The sequence below is a fragment of the Pocillopora damicornis genome, chromosome 14, assembly GCF_964200805.1.
Source record: "Pocillopora damicornis chromosome 14, jaPocDami1.2, whole genome shotgun sequence".
Taxonomy (NCBI): domain Eukaryota; kingdom Metazoa; phylum Cnidaria; class Anthozoa; order Scleractinia; family Pocilloporidae; genus Pocillopora; species Pocillopora damicornis.
In genome coordinates this window covers 18005947-18020865 of record NC_142683.1, presented here as the reverse complement: position 1 = coordinate 18020865, position 14919 = coordinate 18005947, and the positions used below count along the sequence as shown (strand labels likewise).

The 14919-nt window shown below is 37.9% G+C and overlaps 2 protein-coding genes across 2 annotated transcripts; one reads left to right on the top strand and one right to left on the bottom strand.

Annotated features, from left to right (window-relative positions):
- Positions 1-1469: 1469 nt before the first annotated feature.
- On the top strand, positions 1470-8099 carry LOC113673893 (uncharacterized). Its single transcript, XM_027190357.2, has 3 exons — positions 1470-2826; positions 5628-6144; positions 7181-8099. The coding sequence occupies exons 1-3, from the start codon at positions 1766-1768 to the stop codon at positions 7463-7465; spliced, it is 1863 nt and encodes a 620-aa protein (XP_027046158.2). The 5' UTR covers positions 1470-1765; the 3' UTR covers positions 7466-8099.
- LOC113673884 (Golgi reassembly-stacking protein 2) lies at positions 7821-13998 on the bottom strand. The gene is made up of 11 exons (XM_027190343.2): positions 13837-13998; positions 13612-13692; positions 13114-13210; positions 12302-12349; positions 11886-11944; positions 11709-11795; positions 11463-11552; positions 11323-11363; positions 10485-10596; positions 9722-9797; positions 7821-9448 (listed from the first exon to the last, which is right to left on the bottom strand). Exons 1-11 carry the CDS (start codon positions 13897-13899, stop codon positions 9006-9008), a joined length of 1197 nt encoding a protein of 398 aa, XP_027046144.2. The 5' UTR covers positions 13900-13998; the 3' UTR covers positions 7821-9005.
- Between the last annotated feature and the right edge of the window lie 921 nt (positions 13999-14919).

Below are 14919 nucleotides of genomic sequence, written 5' to 3'. Positions count from 1 at the left end.
TGGGGTCATACGGAAGTCTCACTGTGAAATCCCCCCATTCATCCCCATGGTAACCAGTTCGTTCTGTCATAGAATTCGCATTTACTAAACCACTTAGGAAAAGAGTGGTTATAGATTAAATTTTTGTGATAAGAATACATGAAAGTCATATATTTGTACTGCGGAAAACACATTTTAAGCAAATGAAGATCATCGCAGTATATACTCAACTTAAGCAGTTGAGAAATAAGGCCTGAAAAAAATTCAGGCCTGAACGGGAATCGAACCCATGACCTCTGCGATACCGGTGCAGCGGTATCGCAGAGGTCATGGGTTCGATTCCCGTTCAGGCCTGAATTTTTTTCAGGCCTTATTTCTCAACTGCTTAAGTTGAGTATATACTGCGATGATCTTCATTTGCTTAAAAAGATTAAATTTTTGTTATTTTAATATGTTGTTACCGCACGCTGTTGTGCAATTTCGTAGTAAGCCACTTATAAGGCCCAGTTCAGACTGAATGTAATAAAAGAAAATTAGTTTTTGGTTCCATTAGTGGCAGAACGTAGTTCAAACGTTATACACGAAATGATTGACCGTGAAATCGGTGAGATTTCTGCACAGCACCGAAGTATTTTAAAACAAAGCTATAGCCCTTAAGGCAAACTATTGTTTTCGACGTTTTTATCTGTATCCAGGAGGTGTATGCATAATGAAGCTTGGGGTAATACGGAAATCTTATTATGAAATCTTCCCATTTATACCCTTGGTAACCATTTCGTTCTGTCATAAAATTCGCATCTAATTAAATTACTTAGAAAAAGAGCAGCTATAGATTAAGTTTTGGTCATTTTAATTTGATGGAGTGAAATAAAAGACAATGGGGACTCAGAATTTTTACTTCATCCAACATTCGTGACAAGACGATTCTCTATAAGAGATAATGTTACGTGTTTCAAAAGCTGAAGAAATTGCCCGAGTCGCGCATTGATCCTTAATTTTACTCGCGCCCATGCCATTACTTTTTTGTGATATAAAGGATAAAAAAAAATTATGTTGTTACGACACGCTGTTGTGCAATTTCGTAGGAAGCCATTTAAGGCCTACTTCAACGTTGAATTCCACATAATTCCAAACTGCATAAACTCCACATAAATTTCAAACTGCAATTTTGAGCGACCCAAACGGATAAAGTTCGACCGGTTGGTCAAATGTCGAACATAATTCGTCAAACCGAATTCAGAGCAGCATGATTTCAAATGAAGCCATTTATAATTGATTATTTTAGTTCGTTTCATAAACTGAAAAGATCGACGTTTGTCCCATAGTCGATTTTCACACGATCTATCCGTTTAAAGCAAATCGATACAATATTTTGGTCGATCCCAGTTAAGTTTGGCAAACTTACTTAACTGATTCAAACGTTGAACTTAACACGGACTTAATTCTCTCGATTTAGTGTTAATGAACTGTAAAACGCACAAATCAGCTAAATGATATTTTATTTTTGAACAGCAACGCCTCAGCGATGAAACTAGCCTCGCTAAAAATCGCACACGCTATCAATGAAATCATAATACTTTTAGGCAAAGTTAAGCTGTTTCATTGTTTTCAATATCAAGTAATTTGGCCCGAGGCATTTTCCAAGTTAATGAAAAATACTCTCTGTCACAGCCAATCAACATTAAGTAATTTTGCCCCCCCAGGAAGAAGATGCTTTAATCGGATGTCACATTGATACGTAGTGTGTAGTTTTCTGTTAAAATCTGGTTTGAAGAACTCACCCAAAATGGGAGCAATTTTTCATGTGCGAACTGCACTTAACCGTGTATGGAAACGAAGAATCGTGAAAGTTGGAGTCATTCTGTTCCTGGTCTTTGAATTTCTAACCTTTGTTAGATTCGACAAGTTTACCAGTATAATCACCAACAGCAAAAAAACGACAGCAACAAGCAAAAATCTGACTGATTCGTATAACCTCACACTGATAGAAGAATCTTCCAAAGCACTCAAAATGTCAGGTTTCTTAAACTTGCATTTGTGGTCAGACACTTGTGCTAAAAACTTAGACATTTTGTGTAATTTTCCTATGTTTCCAAGAGCGCCAGATAACAGACTTGCTCTGAATAAAACTGTTATTGCGAGAAATTTGAAACAAGCGAAGGCGATAAGATTGTTTGGATTTATAGACCCGATCGAATCTGGCGTGTTTTTTTTCATGGTTAAATTTTGCATTGCCGAAGTTTATCTTAGCTACAACAAGAACTGGAAAGAAGCAAGACAGATCTTATCCTTAGACGTTGGAAAATTTCCTGAAAACAAGTCAGACTCTCAAGTTTCTTCAGCAATTGATCTGGTAGCTGGAGAGAAATATTTCATCGACATAGTCGCCATTTGTGTTTACAGAATTAACAAGTTACAACTTTTGTGGAAAACTCCAAGTAGCTCTGGTTTTGAAATCCTAAACTCAACGTTTTTATCAACAAAAATGGATGACAACAGCTTAAGTAATCTCAGTTTCTACGACGAAGATATACCAGATTCTCAAGCCTGTGCCCTGAGAAAGAATGACACCACTTATTTTAAATCACGCCGTGAAATAAGCTACTTATCACACGAGGAAGTGAAAAACGTATTACCAAATTGTGAGTATAAACCAAGTTACATTTTGAATCGCAGAGTAAGCAAATATGAAGCAGTAGTTCGTCATGTGGTTCACTCATTTATCTTCCCGTTTCCTGAACATCACCAAGTCAGCAATTTTTCCAACCGGATTTATCCACTTGGAGAAAGCGAGGCCAGGGAAGTTGTTAACATCTTAATGGAGGCTCTCCGTAATAAATCACCAAGGTAGGAAAATTGCAAAATAAATATATAACAAAAATGTATACATGTGAAGTTTATATGAAATAACTCATATTTTGTACTGCGGTTGTAGATGAAAGTGAAATGTGATCATCGCAGTAAATTTTTCAATTTAAGCAATTGGAAAGAAGAAGCCTGAAAAAATCAGGGCTTCAACGGGATTCGAACCCGTGACCTCCGCGATACCGGTGCGATGCTCTACCAACTGAGCTATGAAGCCACACATTGGGAGCGAGGTCAATAAATTGACCTCGCTCCCAATGTGTGGCTTCATAGCTCAGTTGGTAGAGCATCGCACCGGTATCGCGGAGGTCACGGGTTCGAATCCCGTTGAAGCCCTGATTTTTTCAGGCTTCTTCTTTCCAATTGCTTAAATTGGAAAATTTACTGCGATGATCACATTTCACTTTCAAAAATGTATACACTTTGTCTAAATATGAAGTCACGTACTTATCATAAATTAGAACCTGACATAAGCAAATAGAAGAAAATAAAACTAAACCAAAGGTCGTCTAAGATGTTGAATACAATTTTTGGTGTGAGCCCCAGTTAAAAACGCTAATGACGAGAATGATTTTAATATTATTAATGCTAATGTAACAGTGATAATAACAACAATAATTGTAATAATGACAATATAATAATAGCAACTGACGATATTGATAGGGTTCGTATATCATGAATAAAGGGGGCAAGTTTCTAAAGAAACTGTGGTGCTGCGTCGGTGAGAGAGTATAGCAGGTAAAACTTGCTTTTCTTAACAAATTGATCGACAGTCAGCATTACAAACGGCTGCGAAGGAAAACCCTGACTGCATCCCATTCACTCTCACCGCCATATGCATCTCACCCCTACAACCACGCAGTTAAATCTATCATTCTTAAAAAACTAAACTGCTCCAAAACGATTCAGAGATTGGCACTATCTTTTCACAACCCCCACTAATTGAAACGTGACAAAAACATAGGCAACTTTTTTTACAGAAGTTCATTTCAAACCAATGGCCAATCTGGAACGTGCGCTCGCTCACGATACAAAACTTGTCCTTCATTCATAACGTAGAGAAAATATCGGGACCCAAGAGATCCATTAAGATCACTGATCACTTTACCTGTACCTCCGCCAATGTCATTTACTACATAACTTGCACTTATTGCAATAAGTTATACATTGGTGAAGCAGGAAGACGAGTAGGTGACCGATTCCGAGAACACCTTTGCGACGTAGAAAGAAATGACAAGGACGCATCCAAACCAGTCACTAAACACTTTAATCTCCCCAATCATTCTAAACTACATATGGCAGTTTGCGGCCTTTTCTTATATCTTGGCAGTTCGGGGAAGCCGCAAAACACCAGAACAAAACTTTCTCCTACAAATCGGCACTCTTAATCCCCACATTATCAACGAGCGCTTTTCATTCAACTTATTCATTCTTGTGATAAGAATACATGAAAGTCATATATTTGTACTGCGGAAAATACATTTTAAGCAAACGAAGATCATCGCAGTATATACTCAACTTAAGCAGTTGAGAAATAAGGCCTGAAAAAAATTCAGGCCTGAACGGGAATCGAACCCATGACCTCTGCGATACCGGTGCAGCGCTCTAACCAACTGCACTTAACCGTGTATGGAAACGAAGAATCGTGAAAGTGATGGGAGCGCAGTTGGCTTGATAGCTCAGTTGGTTAGAGCGCTGCACCGGTATCGCAGAGGTCATGGGTTCGATTCCCGTTCAGGCCTGAATTTTTTTCAGGCCTTATTTCTCAACTGCTTAAGTTGAGTATATACTGCGATGATCTTCGTTTGCTTAAAATGTATTTTCCGCAGTACAAATATATGACTTTCATGTATTCTTATCACACCTTCTCCATCTACGGGTATATAACGAACTCACAATTGACCGCTCCCAGTTGGCTTGATAGCTCAGTTGGTTAGAGCGCTGCACCGGTATCGCAGAGGTCATGGGTTCGATTCCCGTTCAGGCCTGAATTTTTTTCAGGCCTTATTTCTCAACTGCTTAAGTTGAGTATATACTGCGATGATCTTCGTTTGCTTAAAATTATTCATTCTTGTTTTCTCGTCACCATATTCCCACCAATGACGTAGTTTCACTTTCTGCCTATAAACCCACACACAACCCACAATTCTTCCAATCGCTCTAACGAAGGGCTAACGCTCGAAACGTCAGCCTTCTAGCTCTTTACGGTGGCCAATTTACGTTTTCAACTCAGTTTTTAACACTAAATTATCCGTATATCATGACCGATAGCCAAATATTTTCCCGTCTGGCTCTCCCACTCAATCAATTATTCCATGAGCGTTCGCTGGATACACGTTGAGTAGGCTATAACCAATCTCGTATCCAGGAAGTGCGGATGAAATCGTTGTTTTATTAAACTTCATTAAATCCTGAACGTTTGGATATCAGGAACTCTGCAACAAGCGGCATAATACATTTCCATGTAAGGTGACTTGGGATATGAGCAGATAACCGGAGTTTAGTGAGCCAATCATAATACTAGAAATGCACCATTCACAGTTCAAAATTTAATGAATACATATCATTAAAAATTGTACATATATTCATACTTACATACACCTGTACATAAATATGTTAATCATCAGGTCAATAAAGGCCGAAGACATGATTTTACAGTATTTTATAAATACTGAAATACTGGCAAACTCTCTAGTTTTATCTTCTGCACCAGACTGCTCTCTTATTTTAGAAGCTTAAAATGTGTATATTCTTATAAAACTGGTTAATTGTTTCTTTGATAGGAGGTTTGAATTGAACGAAATAAGAAATGTGGAAAGAAAGACAGATCCAAAAAGAGGCGACCGATATCTGATCGAAGTTGAATTGCTGGACGTGACAAGTGGCAACAATGTGATGTTATCTGAATATGTGTTCATGGCCAACGGAGAAAAGAAACTCTGTTATCCAATGGGATTTCAATGGAACAGAACGGTCGACGTCTATCTGATGGTAACTGCTAAAAGTCTTGGAAGATGGCTTCATCATTTTATTAAAAACGTCGAGAAGATCATACATGAAACGAACGATCAAAATCTTCATGTTGTGATTTATGATTACAATAGCTCTGACATCAACTTGGAAAAGGTTTTAAAGGAAAGTTCGTTGACAAAATACATGTTCAGAAGAGAGAGTGGGAAATATTCGCGGACTCATTCCTTTACTGAGGCAATAAACCTTATATCAAACCCACACAGTATTATTATCATGGTTGATCTTCATCTTGATATTGCAGCGCCATTTATCAACAGCGTCCGAAAAGTAAGTTTAGTTCATAATTTGAAATTGATTTAGTTGCTGCTAGCTTGAAAGAACAAGTACGCACCAGAAACCCTTTTAATTTTTTTTTCGGCCATTAAAATTGGATTTAAAAATTTACTTCTTATCTCGACTCGAGATTCAAAGAGAAACGTAACCACTTGATAGTTGTCTTAAATGAGCTAAAGATTCAACGGATGAACGTGGAAAACTGTAAGTAGTCCTGGCTTCATAAATTAAACATTTTTATTCCCAAACGTGGGTGACAGCAGCTCATTTAATTTGAATTTTTACCATGAACTTATATACCAGATTGTGAAGCCTGTGCTCCGAGAAGGAATGAAACAATATATTTAAATCACCTAGTTAAATGGCAGGTGTAATTTGTAGTTTTGAAAAAATTTACAAGTGCCTATTACACCAATTTGCAAGAGAAATCATATCATTACTTGTTAATAATGTACATGAATAAACATAGGAAAAAGCAAAGACAGACGAAATTTTGAAAGCGTGCTCGCGCTATTTGTAATTTGCACTCGTGTTACAACTTTGCACTCGTATTACATAAGAATGCACTCGTTTTCAGCCAATCAAAAGCACGTAATTTTTCATGTACATTATTAAAATGAGGAAATGAGGAGAAAAAAGTAGTAACCTGGCCTGAATACCAAGAGGTTGGGAATAACATTGCGCGGTCATTGTCTTTTCTCACGTATTTTGTTTGACAGAGGAGATGAAATTGAGGGTTTCTGGATTTAACTCTTTCAGCCGTAAGAGGAGTCTGGCCTCTTATTTCTCCTAAAAGAATCAGCCTTGAATCAAATGAAAAGGTCATAGGAAAAGAGGAAATGATTATCAATTGAAGAAACTCCTGATTGTGAAGTGTAAAGAGAACAGTGTGGAGTATATGAATGCTAATATTAGGATGAAAAGGGTTAAGTGAGATTTTGCTATATAGCGAAAACTACGAACAAAGCAAGCGGAAAAATCTTTAGCTTTATCTTGAATTATTTCCCCATTTAATATTGTATTTTTTCAGCATTGTATCGAAGGTCGAATGGTTTTCACGCCAATCATCGTTCAAATGCGCTGTGGTGCTAATCCGGCAAACTTAGCTGGACTATGGCAAGTGCTTGGTTACGGGATAATTGGACTCTACAAGTCGGACTGGGACCGAGCCGGGGGATTTGGGATCAATAAAACGACCTGGGGAGGAGAAGACTATGCACTAATGGACCAGCTTGTCAGCGTAGGACTGGAGTTTGAACGCATGCGCACTCCGTATATTCATCACTATTACCACACGAAGAAGGGAATGTGGTGATTCAAAATCTCGTTTTACCATTTTCATTATGGTTGCTGATAACGCGCTAGGTCGAATGTTCGGATCAACTGTTGAACTAGGGGTGCATATGTATCTTGACAGAGTACTAATCGCGGCTAACCATCGAGCTAGGCAGTACACCTCGAAAATATCCGCCTTATCGCTGGCTGCACATGGTGAACTTTTATTTCTTTGTCCAACCGCGGTGAGCAAATAACAAATACTTCATGGATTATGTCCATTTTCTGGAAGAGCAGAAAACGGCACACTTATATGTACGAAAATTCCAGGAAAGATTTGGTAACTCAAAAGAAACAAATGGGTATTTATCAGATTACAATAAAAGTCTATATAGTAAAGGGAATTTTTCAGCTTTATTTGTGTTTGCGCTCTCTTGTGGCAACTCCTCGCCATTTATTACACTTTCCCCGAGATAAGTCTTCGTCAACCTTCTACCTCTTGAACGTGCAATTTCGATAAATTTAGTTGGGTCACTCTTTTGGACAAAAAAACTGACTTTTAAATTCTTAGGAAATATTGTATTCTTACGAACAGAATTTAAATGAACATTACATAAACAAGACAGATGAGACACAAGGGAAAAAGCAGAGAATAAAGTTAACTACACACTAAACGGGGAACAAAGTTTCATTGTGTAACTGTGATTGACAGATTCCTTTACGAGGGGTGTTACGCGCTTGATTTAACCTATGCGCCAGGAATTAAGACGTTTTCTCTTTCTCTCATTTGCTCTGTCGCTCGCGTATCACTAACATTCTCGCAGAGTAGGTGCTTTGCACGGTAAGATTTACAGAAAACTTCCACAGCACTGAATTGTTTTTCCTCTGTACTTCTTAGCAAGTTATTATTATAGAGATCATGAGAGCATTTTTTGGTGTCTCAGAGGTGCACCAGGAAGTAGTTTGTCTGCAGTCAAAACACACTTCCTAGTGCACCTCAAGACAAAAAAGGCAAAATTTTTGGGTGACCAAAGTCACCAAAGTCTAAAGCTGTCCAAAGTGTTCACAGTGGTTTTATTCAGGCTGTTCTAATGAGAAAACCAGACAGACCCCAAAAATTAAAGGCACAAGTGCAAAAAAGAAAATTTTGCATACCAGGAAAAACAGTCAGAAGTATTGCCTTCCCCAAATGAAAGAATAATAATACCTTCACCTGATCAATGGGCAACACATTTTTGTCTTGGTTACCCTATCCACCACCTTCACAAATAAAATGAGACTGAAAAAAATAACCAGTTATGAGATAACAAATTTGTCATTGAGCTGTTAAATGACAGTAAGTCATTACCTGGAAACAGGCCTTCAACATTTAAAGCTAAATAAGTAAGATTTAGACACAAGTTTTATCTTAGAAGGTTAGACTGCAATAACACTGCAAAGCCATGCAATATCCACAAGAATTTTTTGAACTTTTTTTCTTAACTTGTGTCCCTCTTGGTTTGCACATACACTGTTGTATGATAATATAATCTTATTTCTAGTGTATCTATTGTCTGTTATTACTCCTGAGGTATTATGCTTTATGATGTAGCAATTGGTTGGGATGGTGGTGGTGTCGGTTGAAAAGCTGCGGAGACATCATCACTTGGCAATGATGGACTTGTCGTGGGTATTAAGGGGGCAGGCATTGCTCCTGCAGTGATGTCGGTCATAAGTGGCGTTGCTGTGGCCGTCACAGTGACTGCAGAACTTCCAGCTGGTGTTGCTGAGGCAGCCGGCATATTCATTGGGGCCATTGAGAGGAGAGGTGGGGTCATGCCCCCTATCACTGGTGTACCCTGAACTTGGGGCGAGAATGAGGGAACTGTCGGTGGGGCACCTCCAGGTGCTACCAAAGGAGTAGCTACTGGATATGTAGCAGCTGGAACAGGGGATGTGGTTGGAAAACTTGGGCTGAATGGGTTTATGGCTGGCGATGCTGCAGTTGTGTTGAGATTCAAGGAAGTCATTCCTGACTCCAAACCTGTTAGAAATAGAAAGCTGAGAACTTAAATACCACTTCCAAAGATGTCCCCAAAAAGCAATTTTCCTCTGAAAAATGCCACTTCAGTAATGTCATCTCTCTAAACACACATACATTTTACATTTGGCTTCTTGTACTTCCAAGTATTGTAAGAAAATTGTATGTAAGAGTTACAGTGATTAACTGGAGGGATGGTATTACAGTGGTGCCTAACAAGGAAAAGAATGTATATAATAGTGCCCAAGCTTGTAAAGCAAACTATAAGTAATCTACCTGCTGTTTGTATTGGTGAAACTGTTGATGTTGAAGCTGCAACAAGAGGCACAGAAGTGGGCCCACTGAGAGGAACCTTTAGGAACAACAGATAAGCAAACATAAAAACAATTAAAAAAATTTATAATTTTAAGTGAAAGAGCTTATGCAAGGCAACAGAGTATTGTAGTAATTGGTTTAATGCTATACTGAAAACAAGCTTTCTAACACTCATGGCCAAGCTGTTAGGTCTCTCACTAAGGCTTGTTGTGCTTCAAATTTGAAAACTGTACCAAGTGCTTTGTGATATAAAGCAGCAAACATGCTGGTAATGTGGAGAAATGATCAGAACATCTCAGTGCTCCAAGTGCAAGGTTTTACAAGGTCACCATTTTCCAATAGAAGATCAGAAACAGTCCCCTAGAATTTAAATTTTAGTTGACAGAGGTCACCAATCATTTTTAGACGCCCACACAAAAACTAAAGACTTAACACTCACATAACTAGGGAGAATGAGGCAAAGAACAGTGATAATGATACCTTGTGCAAATTCTCATCTCATATTAACTTCAGATCACAAATGTTGAGGAATGCAAACACTTCAGTTTGCAACTTGACCCCTAGACACAGGCTCCCGGTTTAGCAAATTGTGCTGAAAACTTGGTTACCAAAATTTTTTTAATTATTTGCCATGATGACTAAAATGTTTGCTGCTTGGGAGGTTGCATCTATTTTTTTTTCTTTTTGTCGTGATTAACTAGTTACAACTCTGCAATTCACTTACATCAGAGAAGCCATCAGGAGCAGGAGATGATGATTTAGCTTGTAGGGGCATATCAGGAGAATCTTTGATAGGTATTCTGTGAAGATAGCCGTATCCTATGCCACAACCCATACTGTAAGATATATCAGAGGCAAAAGGTTAACCCTTTCACTCTCAGATCTTGGTAGTAAATCTCCTTACTGTCTGCCATACGGTTCTCATGATGTTAGTTCTGAGAATTTGGTATTGGATCAACTAATAATCCCACAATTGATATTTTTCTTTATTCTCATCACTTATCTGGTTGATATTGTATTGATATTGTAGGGAGAAATTCTGTCTTGGTCACTCATGGGAATTAAATGGTCGAGTGGTCTATACTTACTGTTGTTTTTCTTTGGTTTCTGTACCAAGAAGTGACTAAAAGCTTGTCTACTACTCCTTAAGATGATGTTGGGTCATTAAAAAATACTCTTCTCTCCCCACCCTCCACCTCAGTATTTTGTCAGGCTTCCTTGACCATCTCACCCTCAATATCTCATTAACAATTTTCCTTACTGGCTGTCATTCACTTCTCATGATGTTAGTTCCAAGAATTTGGTATAGGATCAACTAATAATCCTGTAATTGATATTTTTCTTAATTCTCATTACATGTCTACTTGATATTGTGTTGATAACAAGAGGGGAAATTTTGTCTTGGTCAGTCATATGAGTTAAAAGGTGAATAGTTTGACTGTGCCCATACACAACTGGGTGGAGAAAGGCACTCTGAATGTTTTTTGTCTTCCTCAAGAACACACCAGAACTAAAACAAAGTGCACTACAAGACACAAAAGCAGTTACAAGATGTTACTCACCTTCCCTCACCACCCCAATTTTGGTTTGGTGTGATGGTTATCTAGAAAGACAGGTAGTAATTCAGAATTAGAACTACAGCTGGAGCTTTTTTTCAAGCACTGTTCATTTACATTACAACTTGCAAATATAAGGGACATACCTCTCTACAACCATCTGTTTCAGAATTGTAGACGTACAACTTAAGTAGTTTCCCTTCATGAGATTCTATAAGTTGGAACAGGTCTTCAGACTGAAGAAGAAAAAAAAAACAGAATGGCATCAGAGATATACACCTCTGGATTTTAACACTATGTAGCTGATTGGAGTTGTCCTGAGGCGACAAATATGTTGCTTTCTAATAGAATTGTTCAGTAAAAAGCCTCCACTGTTTTTATTTATTCATTACCTCATGTAGAACTGAATCAGCTCCAATGATGTAGTCTGTATTTGAACGCAATCCAGCGATATCAGCAGGCGAGTTTGGTTGAACTTCCTTCAGACAAAGGCAAAATTCAATTAATTGGTTTGTGTGACCCTCGTATGAAAAGTTGCAAAAGGTGACATCTTTCTAAGCTTTACTCACCAAAACATGCCATACATTTTCATTAGCTCCTTCAAAGGAACAAAAACGAATACTAACACCTGTAAAAGGTAAGAGACAATTTGTTACACAGTTTATACATAAATTATATTCATCACCTGGGCACTATAGAGCCAACCATCTTCCAATTGCATAGGAAATGACATTAAATTTTCATTTTTGATAATCTCTTCCCTTCTCTGCTGTATAGGGGAATTCAAATTCCATTTCCAAAATTCACTAAATTCTCCCCTAAAAAAGAGATCTAACTTTCATGTTTTCTTGTTTTCAATTTTCTTCACAAGAGGAAAATAGGAAGCAAATTCACGTAATCCTCTATATTTTTCAACAAACTTACTCACTTTATTTACATGTCTGGTTTCTTACCCAATCCAAACATACTTCTGATATTAACATACCTAGGAGACCTTGTCCACCCCACATACTGCTTGGAGTGATGCTAACCTCTGAAATGTGAAGGATGACATGAATTTAAAAACATGAGCAGACTACCACTTTTTCAACAATTTAAATGTGACAGTTCAATTCAGCCATATGTAAACACCTGAAATATTTATGTGATGTGATGTCTGTGTGATTCAGAGATGGGCAAATCAAGTGTCAGAAACCAAACTGAAAACCACAATGGCAATTTTTAGTTTTGAGGTTTAAGTGATTGTGCTGAATTGAATTATTTTTGGTCAATACTCAACTAACCTGTCAGAATCAAATCAAAGTATTCAGTGTTTCATTGGAAGGGCAATAGAAGAGTCTTTCAGACATCTTGGAGTTCAATCAGATAAGGAAGAAAGCTTTCAATAGAGTTGAAATAAATGTTTAACCCTTTAACTCCCATGAGAAACCAAGACAGAAATTCTCCTTAAAATATCAATACAATATCAACCAGATAAGTGATGGGAAAAACAAAAATATCAATTTGGGGATTATTAGTTGATCCAATACTAAATTCTCTGAACTAACATTGTAGGAATTGTATGGTTGGCAGCAAGGAGAATTACAAATTTGATCAGGGAGTTAAAAGGTTAATTATAATCCCTTGCTCAAGCTACAGTTTAATGAAAAAAATTTCATTTTTTTTTTGACATATTGTGATCCTTTTTTGATCAATTCTCTGTCTATTGAGAAGTTATTTCTATTAATAAGAGAACTAAGGAAAGGGTTTCAAATCTTGGGAGAGTACTGTTACAATTTTCATATTGCAGAAACTTACCTCTAACTTTGCATGTTTTGCTACTAAAAACAAGCATCTTTACAGGTTTTTCTGCATTAGACTTGAGGATTTCCTTCAATGTTTCATTATCTTGATCCTAAATAAATTAAAGGGGAGATGGGGTGAAAAATTAAAATGTGCATTTTAACATTTAAAGTCTTTCTAATATACACAATTTCTCATCCTAAATGACTAACGCACAATTGCTCGTAAGTTGTAATGCTGTTTGCTTTTAAAGAATAATTCTAAAGTCATGTTTTACCTCCACTTAATAAAAAACAGCTGCTTACAAAAAAGACAAAAGAGCTTTTATGTTGATCAGCCTTTTTATGAAATTCTTTAGTCACAATCGTCTCCGATTTCATGAAGAGAGAGAGGGAGAGAAACATTGTGCACGACAAAATGTAATACCAAAAAATATGTCATTTCTAATCTCGGTAACGTCGAATTTTGCAAAACCACTTTGCGAAGGGCAAGTTTATCTTTGATTCAACCTACCAGTCGTGTATTTTCTATCGAGATTATAAAATCAAAGAAAGGCTCCAATCCTGCTTTATATCCGGGAGAATTTTCTTGAACCTGCAAAACACCACGTAAAATAAGCCGCGTTAAATGAAGAGGGTCAGAACTGGATCGTACAATTTGTGGTCAACAAATTGCGCGCTGTTACAGGATAGCTCAAAGTATGCGTCAATAGGATCGATTGCATTAATCGTATATTACCCTTAATACATGATATCCTTCGGATCCACCGCCTGGGATTTCTGCAGATTGGCCTGCCCCCATGTTACAATTTCTTTAGATGGTCTCTGCTGAGTTTGTCCACTCATTCAAGATGGCCGCCAAAAATGTTGACGTGGACTTCCCGGTAAATCTCCCAGCAGCACCAGCGAGAGGGAAAATATTTTAACGGGGGTGGGGAGGGAGGTGTTTTGTTTACATACACAGATTTCAAGATGGCGGCGCCACGGCCATGTTCAAAAACTCTTTTTTTAAGAAAATCTCCATTTTCATACCATTTTTTTTTTTAGTTTTGGTCACGCTCAACCACTAATATTATGTCAAGTTTAAATGCGATCCCACCTACGTTTTTATCAGAAGGTTGCAAAGCCGAATTGTACACAAAAAGAAAGAAATTGCGCTACATGGCGCTTCTGAACTGGTAAGCATGAGATTTTTTTAATCTCTTTTGTTCAGTAAAGTATAGTGATAAATCAGCCTTAGGCTTTTCAAACTATTTTTGGATCTATCAGACAACTGAATACTGCATATCATTATTGGGAAAGAAGTAACGGATCCAGACATTTCTCATTGAAGCGGGGGTGGGGGGCTGTGGGGGGGGGGGGAGGGGTGGGGGGTTGCTGAGAAACACAATTTTGTTTTACACTGAAGCCTCAGGAACACAGGTAGGTGTTGATTACTTCATATTGAGTGATAACATGCAGTCATGATGTTTTAAGAATTTTGGTACCAGACGAGAAATAAAAAAACCCATAGTACTGAGTAGAAGTGGCGTCCAAACCCCTACAGACCCTCCCCTGCCACTTGAGAGAAATTATGAGAGACTGTACCCTCACAGTGTGTCTCTCTATGTAGGGGTACGTATGTGGGAAACCAGTCAGATACTCAGAGGGGGAGGGGGGGTTAGGGTGACGTGGACTTACATCCCAACTGAGGGGAGTTGGGATACATTGTGCTACAGAACATGGGGACAAGCTCCGAAAGCTGTGGGAGTCAGTCTCTTATGCTTGGAACTTACCTTTCTTTTAGTGGAAGATGCAGAGGCATAACCCTTTAACCACAAAT

Bases quoted from the DNA above. Each gene is read 5' to 3' on its own strand.
- LOC113673893 (XM_027190357.2), top strand. From the start codon at position 1,766: ATGGGAGCAATTTTTCATGTGCGAACTGCACTTAACCGTGTATGGAAA. The intron at 2,827-5,627 runs GTAGGAAAATTG...TTTCTTTGATAG, and splicing joins CTCCGTAATAAATCACCAAG to GAGGTTTGAATTGAACGAAA. The intron at 6,145-7,180 runs GTAAGTTTAGTT...GTATTTTTTCAG, and splicing joins TTATCAACAGCGTCCGAAAA to CATTGTATCGAAGGTCGAAT.
- LOC113673884 (XM_027190343.2), bottom strand. From the start codon at position 13,899: ATGGGGGCAGGCCAATCTGCAGAAATCCCAGGCGGTGGATCCGAAGGA. The intron at 11,945-12,301 runs GTATGTTAATAT...TACCTTTTACAG, and splicing joins GGGTGGACAAGGTCTCCTAG to GTGTTAGTATTCGTTTTTGT. The intron at 11,364-11,462 runs GTATGTCCCTTA...CTGTCTTTCTAG, and splicing joins AAACAGATGGTTGTAGAGAG to ATAACCATCACACCAAACCA.